At 48.7% G+C, this 14,809-nt stretch overlaps 1 protein-coding gene and 1 pseudogene across 1 annotated transcript; one reads left to right on the forward strand and one right to left on the reverse strand.

Annotated features, from left to right (window-relative positions):
- Positions 1-1,895: 1,895 nt before the first annotated feature.
- On the forward strand, positions 1,896-4,908 carry LOC121599948 (transmembrane protease serine 9-like). The gene is made up of 2 exons (XM_041928108.1): positions 1,896-3,502; positions 3,569-4,908. Exons 1-2 carry the CDS (start codon positions 1,942-1,944, stop codon positions 4,027-4,029), a joined length of 2,022 nt encoding a protein of 673 aa, XP_041784042.1. The 5' UTR covers positions 1,896-1,941; the 3' UTR covers positions 4,030-4,908.
- A 5,456-nt stretch (positions 4,909-10,364) lies between these two features.
- On the reverse strand, positions 10,365-12,010 carry LOC121599205 (annotated as a pseudogene).
- Positions 12,011-14,809: the final 2,799 nt, after the last annotated feature.

Below are 14,809 nucleotides of genomic sequence, written 5' to 3' on the forward strand. Positions count from 1 at the left end.
AGACAATGTTTAAGGATGGCATAGTAATGCTTCCTGAATTTGAGTGTGCGATATACAGCACGTGGACATTCACCTTATATCTGAAGTGCCATTACAGCCGTCTGTTTTCAGTGCCTTCGACACGTTGAAGGTCCTCAACTGATATTATCAACATTTGGAATATTTTACAATTACTTCATGGGAGTTCATGATCACAAGCATGCAAATTCCTTGGAGATAATAAAGGAAATTCATTCTCGGGAGTTACCTTTACCGTAAACCTTCAATATTATGAGGAAGATAAGTATTCTTCGAGATTATTGCTAAGATGTGCTCTGACATCGAATTGGAATGATAATCTATGTGATGGAGACGAAATATTTACTTGCCGCAAACTCATAATGTTATAGGAATTATTTCAAGATCGTAGTAGTGCCTAGCACCATACTCACAGATTCATAAGACCCAGAAGACTTCCGTAATGCATAGGATATATATCGCCCGGTAGATCTTAATAGACACGAGCCATCCGGGCGGTGAATTCAAACGCTGTTATAGTGCTTGAGCGGCGCATATCTATGACCTTTGACCTTGAGTGGACTATCTTTCACGGTGTGTTCGACCAATGACTGATGAAAAATAAACTAGCCGAGCTGTATGACCTCGAAACCCGATGATATATTGGATAGAGCATGTTTTCAAAATGTGGGACTCATACCTCACCATGAACATGCTTAACAGTGATGCTCAGTTCTACATCTTCTTCTATTTAGCGTAAACGTCCTACGCGGCCATACCGGGTTATACAGGTTTTCAAGACTTTATTCTGACGGGTATGTTATTGAGTTAATTCGAGTTGACGACTGTACCACGGGACCGTCCTCTGTATCAGCATGCTCAATTTTTGGCATTTTGATATTTGATATTTAATAAAATGCAACTTTGAAACAAGGTAACAGTATTTCAGAACGAAAAGTAAATTAGCCCCGGAATAACATGATAGTTAACATTCAGTAGGGCGTGTGATGTAGTGACCTGTTGGAGATCGAGTGCCTACATCGAAGTAAAGCAACAGCAAGAGATTGAACCAACTGGATAACGATAGTTAACCTAGCCATTTAATCAAAGCAGGCCAACACAAGAAAACATGATAGTGAGAGATATCCTTTGTTTAAAAAACCTCCTATGTCCTATTCTCTTCTATGTCTTCTTCGGTGAAAAAATCCTTGCTTTGGAGATCTTGCTTCAGTGAACTCTACCCGGATGGGAATAGAGCTACGTTCTGGCTTGTAGAAACCTCCTCGTCTTTGCACAATACTATTGGAGCGCCTGACTAGCGTTGCCATTGTAAGCCTAATATAAAGTAAGGCTTGTTTCTCATGGAGTTAGGATCTCGACTAGCCTTACATATTATTAGACAGAAGCTGAGTAGTGTACTGTCCCCGTTTCTTCACAATTTTCAAATCTTGTTTGATGTTCCATCTTGTCCCAAAACACATCCATGTTAAATTCAATTGGCCTAAAAACAAAAGTTATTTTTTCATCTTCCGAAAATCAAACACTCACTACCAGCTCGCGGGAATCCCCATCCATCATTCGGTGTGTTGACTACGACAAGAGCACACTTACGCTCAATATCGCCCAAGATTCATTCACGCCAACCAATCAAGCATCGCGTCAGTTCCCAAGAATGGCACAAACACCACAACAACAGCTACTACTACAACTGCCAACGAAAACGCAAATCGCAAATCGCAACCAAACAAACGCGGGACGCTGCCACTTGACGGCGATTGTCGCATGACCTCATGCAATCTTGACGATAGTAAACACCGCACCGCACAATCACTGTCGCCAGCAGCCAATAACTCACCGAAATACAACGCTTATGACAACCGTTTAAAGAGACCCCTCATCGCCGGGATTATCATCTTCCCGGCAGCCGCACTATCAGTCGCTGCGATGGGTGTACCGCGATCGGTTCGTTTGCTGCCAATTCTCCCACTGGTTGCGGTGTGTTGCGGGCCTGTGTTGGGTGCTTTGAACTGTAGTCGTACGTACGACAGCAACGTCCAGTGTGGGCTGCCCGTCCTGCATCCTTCGGCGCTGCCGAAGCAACCGTCCGAGGCGCTGCGGGGCGAGTTCCCGTGGCACGTTGCCATCTACCAGATCGAGTACCGCATCCCGGTGTATAGCTGTGGCGGTTCGCTGGTCAGCAATCGGTACGTGCTGACGGCGGCACACTGCGTCGTGAACTCCAACAACGGGTACACCCTCAGCCCGGACAGCTTCCTGCTGCAGGTGGGCTACCACGAGCTGGGCCTGGTGGTGGAGGGCTGCTCGCAAGAGCGCGGTGTGAGGCGCGTTTACGTACATCCGGAGTTCCGCACGGGGACGTATAGGCATGATTTAGCGCTGCTGGAGCTCGAACGTCCCGTACGGTTTAACGACCGTGTGCTACCGGTGTGTCTCGACACGGAGGAGGACGATCCGGTCTCGTTCTACCGTCAGATCGGCAAAGTGCCCGGCTGGGGCTACACAGAGTTCGACGAGGTGTCCACCTGTCTGCGCATGACGGAAGTGCCGACCGTCAACTATACCCGCTGTCTGGCCAGCAACCCGGAGGTGTTCTCGAACACCATCTACGACGGGATGTTTTGCGCCGGGTACGCCAATGGGACGAACGTGTGCAATGGTGATTCGGGCGGCGGGTTCGTAACGTTCCGGCAGGGACGCTGGGAGCTGCAGGGGATCGTTTCGTTTACTGCGCTGCGTGACGCCGAAATGGCCGTGTGTGATACGAAGCAGTACGCGGCGTTTGTGAAGCTGCGGTACTACCGTGGCTGGATTGGCAGCGTGCTGGATGGGTCGTGGCAGTGGCCCAAGAGTGACAAGTTGGTACAGCTGGATGGTGATGGGCAGCCCGGGATGCAGCCGGAGATGCCTACCGATTGTGGCAAGCGCAGGATCACCACGATGCCACTGATCGTGAACGGGGTGCGCAGTGTGGCCGGTGAGTGGCCGTGGCATGCGGCCGTCTTTGCGGTGTCGAAACGGTCGCGCGAGTACCGCTGCGGTGGGACGCTTGTCAGCCAGCGGTACATCTTGACGGCGGCAAGCTGTGCGGCCGATTGGCACCACCGGAAGCGCCCGTACGTCGTGCAGCTCGGCCAGCATCAGCTGTGGGAAAGCTCACTCACCGGGCGGGAGGTACGCGTGCTGGGGGTGGAGAGTAGTGGCGATAGTACGCTGGCGCTGCTGAAGCTCGAGGTGAGCGTGGAGTACGATGACTACATACAGCCGATCTGTTTGCCATCTGCGGTGCCTGCGCGCAATCAAACCGATGCCGTCGGTGAGCGGATCGGGCTTATTGCCGGGTACGGGCAGACCGATCCGGACGGGGACCCATCGGCGTACCTGCAGGCGGCCCTGATGCCCATCGTGGACAGTGGGCTGTGTGTGATCTATCGGATCTTTGACAAGCACGAGGAGCACAGGATGTTTTGTGCAGGGCACGGCAATGGTAAGATGGAGCTGCGATCGTGCGTCCGCGATCTTCTCTAACGCGCCCAACTCTCTCCCACGCTAGGAACTAACGCCTGCCGGGGCGATCAAGGCGGTGGCTTCTACGAGGTATCACCGCAGGGCGTCTGGACACTTACCGGCGTCATCGGCAAGATCAATCTCTACCGCAAGCGGTGCGATCCGTACGGGTACGTAGGGCTGGCCAATGTGCTGCACTATCTCGAGTGGATAGCGGACAGGGTGCGGAGTGCGCTGGCGGGAGCCGTACCGGACACGGTACAGCCACCGGCAGGGCCGAACGGGCATCACTCCAAGGGATGTCGACGTAAGCATCATCATCGTCATCATGGATCGCACAAGCGAAAGGGCGGTGGCTCGCGGGAAAGCGGATCTAGCGAGGACAGTAACGAAAGCCGCGAACGCTCCATCACCTCGTCGGTCAAGAACGTGATGCAGGCGAAGGTGGACCTGGTGAAAGATATACACGGTGCGGCGGGTTCTACGGTTAAGAAAATTTTCGGTTAAATAAAACAAAAAGCTGCGTTCCTATCCCACACTTTTTGGGTGCAGATTCCCAAAAAAAACCTTAAACCCAATTCTCCAAAACGGCTCTCGAAGAATGGGGCTATCACCACAGCAGGAAGAAAATTGTGCAAATTGTAAAGTCGCTTGCGCTTCCTTCTTTAAACAAACCGCAACTCCAGTGCAAAATAAACAACATGGGAGTCTCAACAAGCCCCCAAAACTGCCGGGAATGATGATCTCCAGTAGGGGCCCAGGCCCTAGCCCCGGTACCGCAATTATGGGTCGTTAACTCGCGTTTCGTCAAGTGGGGAGGCTTTTGTTTTCGTTCCGTTCTGTTCGAGCGCACGGTGGATGTTTTTTGGGGAGGGAGGCCCGCGTTTGAAGTGTTCCGGTGGTCTCACCAACCAACAAGTGCACGCGATGTGTGTGTGTGTGTTGGTAAGTCCAACCGATGTTTTTTTTCAGCTTCATCCAGTTTAGGGGTAGCAGGTGGTTCCACACAAATCGGACTGAAGCTTGTTACTCGGCATGTCTCTGTAAATTCTCTGCTTGCCAGCACTGGATTTCTTGCGGCAAGATTATGCTTCATTTTGATGCAGCTTGTAAGCCACCAGAGCCCGTCCATAACTAACGTAACGCAGATGTTAATACAAGAATACAATAAAGCTGTAAAATTTATTACAAGCTCCCTTACTAATTCCTAGACCCTCTGTATACTTCCCTGTTGTCATGTTATTCAGATATTTGCACTCGATTGCCGGGACTCTGAAACATCTCTTTTACACCGTATTTTACGTGACGAATAATTTTATATTATTTTTATGATTTATGATCAACCGAATTAATTCACTATAACTGATTATTTTAAGCAATAAAAACCTTTCGGATCGTTCCTTCTGAATAAAAAAAATTAAAGTCAGGCCCAAGCGCCACACATGAAACCTATAACTTCACTAGTTTGCTCAATAGATGGCGTTAAATAACTGATGATTATGTTACTGTCCTTCTCTTGCCATGTGTTTCGCCTAACTTCATCCAATCATGGCATATATAGCCTTCTAACTTTCCGAGCAAAGATCCTTAAGAATGATCGTATGGTCAGATACACGGGTATAATACCATCGACCAATACTCAAGTCTCACTTACTTCAGTTCTGATGGTTCACCTTCGAGTTTAGTATTTAACTAATCGTATCGCCGTTCTAGACCTAACATAACTTCAATGTGAAACCATACAACAATACAGAGCGAAGGATAAAGCTCCCAAAGCCAGGAAAGCTAGCTACACTGTGTCCTACCAACTGTTGGCGCCACCATGAGTCGTTCACCGTCAGCTAAAGGAAGATTCTTTTTGAAAACCTTTTTGATTTCCTTTAGGTTGAGAACTAGGTTTAGGTTTAGAACCCGTTTAGTGGTTCAGTGGTTCAGTGGATTTGTGGTACTTGGAGGATTATATACACTAACAACCGTTGCCCAGCAGAACCTGAAGCCGTTCAATGTTAGTAAAACATAATTTCTTACCATTATTAAAGTAACTCCAATACTCTAAGCCGTCGCTAAACGCTCTTTTTTAGTCGGGAAATGGTACTTTTTTAGTTTAGTTTTAGTGAGCTAGCTTATAACTTATTCACTGTAATGAAACTGAGCTCCACAGGATTTACAGCTATAAGCAAGAATTTTCACATTTTTTTGTTCGAAGCAATAGAATAGTTTCTCATGTCATTAATTTCATTCATGAACGTGTAGTACTATTCACAGAATAATTCCAATTCTGCTCTAAAGCAAAACTGTCTTAACATACTTACGATAAAAATCGACGGTATGAGTACGGTGGCTGAACAAAAAAAAAATCAAAATATCTTTAAACCATCCAAACTAACTGCAAGCTCTTCATTTCTTGCCATCTTTGCTAACGTATTGTTTTAAATATTAACATAAACTATAAGCGTATTTTTGTTTAAAAGATGTGCTTTTTTAGCCCAAAATGACCGAAGCAGGTAAAGTTGTGCAAATATTGTCATTTTTCAAGTAACATGCATGTTATCAGCAATATTTATCCAAGTGGACCAATTAACGTTCCTATCCCAGTTAACTGTCGGTACAAATGCTCTTGTTTCTTTGCATTTTCTTTGCACGTTACGTTGTTTATGGACAACCCTTTTGCCGTTAGGCTAAGCCGACAAATTCCCACACAAAAAATGTACAAGGGAGCGCTGTCGTTAAGAAACCGTGGGCGAGATTCGTTGCGCTGCATTTGTTCCTGTCCAAAACGGAACAGATGTTTGTGGGTCATGAAGTAATTGAGAGATTAGCGACGACTTTGGAACGATTGGAGTTACTTACCTCGGTCGGTCGGCCGCTTTTTCCTACAATTTGAAAGAAATCTCAGTTAGAATCTCAGTCAGTTTGAATAACATTGGCGCACTGTTTTGAAACAGTTCTTACCTGTATCTTACCTCAGGGTTCAAAACTAAAGCCTAACAGGGCTTTGCTTCCCAACAGGTTGCGTTCCTTAACTATCCATCTCCCTTTTCCAAGCGCACCTAAATATCACCCTTAATTCGATAGCCTTTCATACCTTCCCGCGGGCCCGTTAGAACCGAATCTCGTGCAGCATCTTCGCTCAGCATACATTTACCATTTGACCGCTAATGAATGTCAACCAGCGAAGAATGGTGCTGCGTGCAGGGGCGCTGTTTTACGATCGTGGAAGATCGCTCGGTGCGTAAGCTTAGGCGCAGGCACCTTCACCACTTGATGCTCATATTCCCGAACGTCCCTATTGCCTCGCTGCGCTTGATGAATGTGCCACCAGCTCATTCTGGGCCGTCAAGAACGTGAGGCCTGTTTTTTTTTTTTGTCGAGAAATGGGCACTTTTTTATATATCATAATTAAAACAACAGACCCGAAATTAGTTAATGAACCCAATCGGTGCCCTTTTTCCTGTCATAAACGTTTCACTTTTTTGGTGGGATGGGGTGCAGACCAAGAAGAAGTTAAGACTGTGCGTTAAGGCGTTCACGCGCTGGAAGGCATCCGCGGAAAACCTTTTTTCGGAACAACCGAAAATCCGATCGCATCGAAACCGTTCCAGGCCGGTGCGTTTCGTTCTTGCAGCCTTTCGCCGTCCCGCGTGTGAAGTAAAAGAAAAAAAACACAGAACTGAAAAACAACAAAAAAATCCGCACTCTAACGGTACTACCATTTCTGACCAAAAAAAAAACCTCCCTCGTGGACAACTTTTGCATCACGTCGCTGGGGCGACAGGTTTTCACAGATCGCTTTTGGGCCCTCGGACTGACACGGTCGGTGTGTGTGTGTGTGTGTGTGTGTGTGTGGGAAGGTAGAATTTGGGTTGGGTCACCGAAAGTGACGTAGAGCCTCGGCCCGTACGTACAGAACAGCGCCAAAATGGGAGAGGGCGAGAGAGATAGACACGAGAGGCGAGATTCCTGCCGGCAGATTGGCCCCGGATAGCAGGCCAGCAGGCCGGAATGGCATGTGAAAAGAAAATACCACCACCCCCTTACGGCATTTGATATTTAAATCATGCGCCAATTGAGCGATCGTCGTCGTCGTCGTCTTATGGCACCTTCGATCTGCCGGCAGAGTGGCCTTTTACATCGGCTTTGCCTCTTTGCGGTTCGGTTGGCATTTAGCGAACAGGAACCGTGGGGAGCCGGCATTGATTGGCAGCAGCAGGAAGGGAATGGAAGCTGCTTCGCCTCACTTCACTACGGGATCTCTAAGCCAAAACCAGTCATCTGTGGCACTGTGCTCGCTGCTCGATAATGATTAATTGCACAGTGCTGGAAGGGAGCCCGCCCGAGCACAGACCCAGCCAGCACTCTGTGTGTGTGTGTGTGTGTATGGAGGAAGTATTACATTTCATTACTCAATCGATTTCGGCTTGTGTGAAAATGTGCACCGACGACAGGTTTTAGCAGCAAACGGACGAGACTTCACAGCGAAGAAATTGTCGTGACGACCGAAGGTTACGAACTACACCTCCGCGCCCTAGTACATCTGTTGCGCAAGATGGCCAACGCTGGTAGCGCTAATTAGGGAAACGTGTTAGCAATAATATCTTTTTCCCTCCCCCCCCCAAAAGTGCATCGTTTTGCTAGTGAACGGAACACAACTGACAGCGCTTGAGTAAGAGATCTGCCCTGCGCACACGCTGCCATCATCTATTATGAAGACGCTTGACAGCTTTCTACTCATTGTCTACTTAGACCGCTGGCACCCCCTGGCGGGAAAGCGGTAAGAATTATGAATTCAATGATTTAAAAAAAAATGTTTAAGCAAACAGACAGCAACCTCAATCTGCTCCGTTTTCTTTCCGTTCTACCGGCGAACGGTTGAAGTTACAGTTACAATTCATCTCAATCTTTTGGGGCCCGTGTGCTCTTAACGACTTCCAGAATTCCGTCGCTGAATCGTGTCAACATTTTGTTGCTTGCCCGGTTTGCTTGCTTCATCCCACTTTCCCACAACCCCCATGCTGGCCGGTGAACGATCAAGCAGCCGAAAATGGGAAACGACGAATCGGGTATATGCATATGTATGTAACGGAGTGGAAAACCTGTTCGCCGTGTATGATTCAGTAGTATGGGGCTTGCTTTTTTTGGTTTTGTTTTTCGTTTTGTTTTCGGCCATTCAGCTGACGGCTGACGTATTGCCATGTTCTGCAATGGGATTGACCCAATTTCTAGATGCCATTCTCGTGAACCTTGCCCGGGTAGTCCGTTCTCTTGCCAGCGAGCTTTCTGATTAGTGATGGAAGTCGGAGTCGATTCCGGCCAGCTCCGAAGCTTTCTGGAATCGATTCCGAATAGTAGGTCCGAAATCAGCTGCGGAATCGGAGTAGGATCCGGAATTGTTTCCGGAATTGACTTCGAAGTAGGCTCTGAAATCGGTTCCGAAATCAACATCAGCATCGAAATCGTAATTTTCTCGCAAATCTTAATCGGCTTCGAAATCGGAGTCGATTCCGGAACCAGAATCGGCTCCGAAATCGGATCCGGATTTTACTCCAAAATCTGTTCCGGATGCAGAATCGGTTCCGGAATCGAAATCAGCTTCCAAATCGGAATTGGCTCCGAAATCTGAATCGGCTCCGAAACAGGATCCGGAATTAGTTCCGAAATCAGAATCGGTTCCGGAATCAAAATCGGCTTCGAAATCGGAGTCGGTTTCGGCATCTCCATGAGAATAGGCATTTAGGTACAATGATGCTATGTATTGATGTCCGCGAAGAATCCAAATTTAGATTCCTGGACTGATTTCGCTAATTAGTCTTCTTGTTTTAATTGAAGAACCGATTCTCATTCTGGAGCTAATTCCAATTTCTGGAGTCAATTCTTATTCCGTTTCCGAAGCAAATTGTGATTCCCAGGCCGATTCCAGTTCCGGAGCCAATTCCAACTCCAGAATATGCTCCGGAAACGTAATCGATTCCAGCATCGGAATCGGCTCCGGAATTGATTCCGAACATGAAATCGAAATCGGAGTAGGCTCCGGAATTGTTCCGGAATCGGATCCGAAATTGGCTTCGAAGTAGGCTCTCAAATCGGCTCCAAATTCTGCACCGAAATTGGATTCGGAATTTGCCCCAAAATCTGCAGAAATCAGAATCGGTTTCGAAATCAACATCGACATCGAAATCGTAATTTTCTCTTCGCTTCGAAATGGGAGTCGATTCCGGAACCAGAATCGGCTCCGAAATCGGATCCTGATTCGGCTCCAAATCGGATCTGTTCCGGATGCAGAATCGATTCCGGAATCGAAATTAGCTTCTAAATCGGAATTGGTTCCAAAATCAGAGTCGGTTCCGTAATCAAATCGGCTTCTAAATCGGAACAGGCTCGGAAATCTTAATCTGTTCGGTTCGGAAATTAGTATTCTTGTTTTAATTGAAGAACTGATTCTCATTCTGGAGCTAATTCCTATTTCTGGGGTCAATTCTGATTCCGTTTCCGAAGCAAATTGTGATTCCTAGATCGATTCCAAATCCAGAATTTGCTCCGGAATCGTAATCGATTCCAGCATCGGAATCGGCTCCGGAATTGATTCCGAATACATATTTGGAATCGGGTATGTCCAATTCCGAGCTCCCACCACTATTTCTTACGATGCTTTGTACAGCGCTGTACAATCGCCACGTCACTTAAAAGTCTGTATGGCCCGTTAATTATTGTTTTTTTGGGAAAAAGTGCCCCGCAGCGCTTTTGTAACATGATAAATGTGGTGCCAGATTTGATCTTACATTCACAACAAGCCGAAAGCACTCACTTTACCCCTACATTTGAATCTGTTTCTCAAGCATAAAAACTTAAATTAAATTCTCAACACACGCAACCTTTTCCTCAACAAATCAATAATGTATGTACAAGTTGCAGTTGTCCCCGTAGCTTATTGACCTGCGGCCGGCACTTCGAATATCTTCGCTGTGCAGTCCTCCGAGGTGGACAGGATCAGGTTGCGCTGCCTGTCGTACGATAGGCTCTGGATGTCGTTCGTGTGCCCGTCGAGGGTGAACCGTTTCGCGCCGCTCCGGAAGTCCCAGCCCTTTATCCAACCGCCCAGCGTACCGGCACAAATGGTAAAGTCCTTCAGCCAGATCAATCTGTTGTTAGAAAATAGTAATAACAATAAAAAAATAAATTAATTCAGATAATTTGAAAAATTATAATAATAATAAAAAAATAAATAAGATCTTCCAACACTTACTTGGTAACGCCGTTCGGATTGTCGTCCTCACACTCAACGCGCTTCGTCTGGCGGGCCGCGTCCCAGATCGTCAGCTTGCCCTGCAGCGTGCCCGACGCGGCCACCTTCATCTCGAACCCGGGATAGTCCACCAGCACCGACTCGATCGGGTACTCGTTCGGTGCGACCAGCTGGCCCAGCACGCCGCCCGGGCCCATCAGGTACAGGCTGCCGTCCTCGCACCCCGTCACGAACAGCTGCCCGTCCTGGTCGGCGGCCAGCGCCGTTATGTTCTCCTTGTGCCCGACCGTACTGTCCACCTCCAGCAGCGGCGTGCCCGACTTCAGATCCCACAGCTTCACGTGCCCATTGCCGTACCCGACGAGCAGCCGCTTGCCGTCGTGCAGCAGCTCGGCCGATTCGGTGCGTGCCTCGTGCCCGGGCAGCACCTTACAGTCGCCGGACGGGATGCGCCACACGTACACTTCGCCCGCCTCGCAGCCCGCCATCAGCACGTTCGCGCCCGTGTGCCAGCGCATCCACCCCATATCGCCCACGGTGAACTCCCACACCTGGCGATAGTTTTGGCTCACCTTGAACACCTGTATGTAGCCGGCCATATCGCCGGTCGCGACAAAGCTGCCATCGTAGCTGAAGCCCACCGCCACCACCGAGTCGGAATGGTTCGTCACCCTCGTGCAGCACCTCGCGGTGCGTATGTGCCACACGTACGCTTTGTCATCCTCACCGCCGTAACGGCCAGCTCTTCCGTGGGGTGAAGGGCGCCACAGAACACCGGCGCGCGGTGTGTTTGGTGAACGTCAGCTTTGCATCGTCCTGTACGGGCGAACGGCGAAGGGCGTGCTGTTCCGCTGCCGGTCCCGCTTCTGCGTCCACTGAAGGAAAGAAATAAGGGCAATCATTACTAAAGCTGCTAGCTGTGGAAGAAAGCAAAAACACGACCGCCACAATCTTACGCTCTTCGTCTTCCGCTTCCTCCTGCTCCCAAGCGTCCAGCACCTCATCGGCATCGCCCACGTAAATCAGCTCCTCGTCGTCGTCATCTTCCCCCACCAGCTCGTCCATCGGTGAACGGGGCGGCGTATTTTCGCGCATTTTCACTCAGACAGCGACGTGGAATGGGAAACTTAATAGGGGGTAATACAAACTCTCGTTTCACAACGAAACTAAAAACCAAACTGCTTTTGCGAGAAGGGAATACCATGCGGTACACGCTGCACAGCAATAACAATAACAAACCGGGTAACGTCAACTCTCGAACAGGGGCGCATAAACGTAACGCAGCTCGCTTTTACCGGCTTTCTGAGTGACCAGAAATAACGATTTGTCTGAATTGCTACCGATTTTTGATATCTTTTTTTTTGTTCATTTTTAAAGAGACTTTGAGCCAATTGGCCTCATTCGGCTGTAGGAATTCTTTGATTAAATTAATCAACAAATCCACCAAACGACCGCTCAACGGGTTCTAAACGACTCAAGCTCTCTACTTAAACGAAATATAAAAAGACTTCGTTTAGCAGACAGTGAGCAACTGATGCATTCTAAAAATAGCAACAACAACAAGCTGGTGGTGCCATCTGTTGGTGGAATTCTCATTCAGTGGAGTGCTTTCCTCGCTTTGAAAGCTTTATCGTTCCCTTGTTCTGCTGTATGATTTCAAATTGAAGTTTTGCAACACTAAAACTAGAACGGTGATAGGATTGTTTCAATACTCCTAGTGCCACAGATTACCCAATCACCACTGTTGTGTCCGCACAAAACATACATGAAGACGGTGGTGTACGGCACAAACAGAATATGTATTTTATCACTATCTTTGGTATATGTTCAACCGTTTACAATAATAAATAATACCACACAAAAACACGCAATGCGGGGAGAAGACGGCTGGTCCTTCTCGCGCCGCGATCCTCACTGAGGACGTCACCGGATGACAGCCCTGCTGTCAACAGTGAGCCCTCAGGATGAGGCAGCGGTCTGTCCACAACATCTCCCCGTTTTAATTAAGCCGGTACGGCTTAAGCCAACGCAGCGGTTTTAATGTAATTAAAACCGGCGTGGCAAGCGTACGGCTCAAGTGGCGCTGTGTAAAACGGGGGAGAGTGCTGACCGGCCTCCGTGCCTAACGCTCGAACGGGATGAGCGTTACGGGCTGCAACAGGGGGCAGCCGATGTGCTGCGCTCGCTCGTTCCGTTGCAGCCGCTGTGGTGTTGTTGTTGTTGTTGTTGTGGTGCAACTGCAGCATGATGCTGTTGCCGTAGGGCGTTGCACCGGACGCCGATGATGCTAATGAGGCAGCTCTCCGGATGCTGCCGTTGGGGCGTCGATGTGCGGCTGAGCAGGGGGCGGCCGTGGTGCCGCGCGCGCTTGGACCGCTCAGCCGGAACCGCTGCACAGGGGCGACCGTGATGTCGCTGCCGGTGAACTGCTGTGCAGGGCGCGCAGGATGATGATGACGTTGACGATGATGATGAGGGTACACAGGGGGCGACCGTGATGCCGCGCACGACGACTGTGACCCGGGACACATACGATGTTGCTGCACAGGGGCGACAGTGGTGCCGCCGTCGAGATGCACCTGTGCAGCTGGAGTGCCGGCGATGAAGATGGACAGGGGGCAGCCGATATGCCTCAGCACTGTGCCTGCTCACCGGGCTCGACGATGATGCTGGTGCAGCAAGGGCGGCCCTGATGCCGCGCACGACAATACTGCACCAGTGTGTCCGATGACGCTGCAGCGGGCGGCGGTGATGCCGTGTGACGACGGTCCAAAGCGGAATGTCCCCTCGCTTTGTCCGGTATAGTGCTGCAGCGGAGTGAGGATCCTGGGGCTTCGCGCAAGCTCGAGCGAGCCCATCCTGCGCGATGGCGGTTGTGCGATGGTGACCTTCGTGCTGCGTCGGTTCGTTGTAGGATCCCCCCCTACGCGAGGAGGATCCCATCCTCGTCGCCACTGTTGTGTCCGCACAAAACATACATGAAGACGGTGGTGTACGGCACAAACAGAATATGTATTTTATCACTATCTTTGGTATATGTTCAACCGTTTACAATAATAAATAATACCACACAATAACACGCAATGCGGGGAGAAGACGGCTGGTCTTCTCGCGCCGCGATCCTCACTGAGGACGTCACAGGATGACAGCCCTGCTGTCAACAGTGAGCCCTCAGGATGAGGCAGCGGTCTGTCCACAACAACCACATAGTAAGCTTAAACCACCGACAAACGACGTGACACTGGCGTTACAAAAGTGTCCCACACGAAAGTACTGTCATTTGCCAGTGAGGCGAACACTTCTGTCAAAGTAAGCTCTGTTCACTGCTGCTTCGATGTAAACAACTTTTCTATATACAAATGGCGAAGGAAGTGTGAGGCAAGATTTTGTAAGAATTATTGGAAAAAACACCCAGGAAAATCATTTTATAAGTTTCTAAATCAATGCAAAAGATGTGAGAAGTACATAAAACAATACGCAATGGAATTTGCAAAGAAAAACAAAAAGGGGGTTTAGCAGTTTCCTCTCTGTGTCAGTGTAGTAAGCGAATCATTATAGAGATGGCGCTAGTGTTTAACGTATTTTCATTTGAAATAAGGAGACAACTTTTGAAGCTCATTTTGTTCGAAGTGTCACGTCGGTTTGTCGGTGCTTAAACAACTGGAAAATCAAATATCCATAAAAAAAAATACAAAAGCACCATAGCTTCATTGGTTTGCTCAATTGGTTTGTACAGAGGGAATGAGAATGCCCTCCAAGCGTGGAAGCTCCACTGGTTGGGCATCCCACCAACAGATGGTGCCACCAGCTTTTTGCTATTTTTATAATGTATGAGTCGTTTGCGAAGTCTTTCTACATTCCGTTTAGGTTGAGAGTTTGAGTCGTTAAGAATCCGTTTAGTGGTTGTTCAGTGAATTTGTGGCACTTTGGGAAGCTCTGTCACGGCCCTTAGTGGCTGTTTGGAGCCCCGAGAAAAAAAAACTCGCCACCGCTGAGAAGAAAATTAACATCTCAATCCTTTTGAGATTTCAGAAAGGCCTGCCCCAA

This window comes from Anopheles merus, chromosome 3L (genome assembly GCF_017562075.2).
Source record: "Anopheles merus strain MAF chromosome 3L, AmerM5.1, whole genome shotgun sequence".
Classification (NCBI taxonomy): Eukaryota; Metazoa; Arthropoda; class Insecta; order Diptera; family Culicidae; genus Anopheles; species Anopheles merus.

Coding starts and splice junctions, on each gene's coding strand:
- LOC121599948 (XM_041928108.1), top strand. CDS start 1,942: ATGGGTGTACCGCGATCGGTTCGTTTGCTGCCAATTCTCCCACTGGTT. Junction 3,503..3,568: donor TTGTGCAGGGCACGGCAATG/GTAAGATGGAGC, acceptor CTCCCACGCTAG/GAACTAACGCCTGCCGGGGC.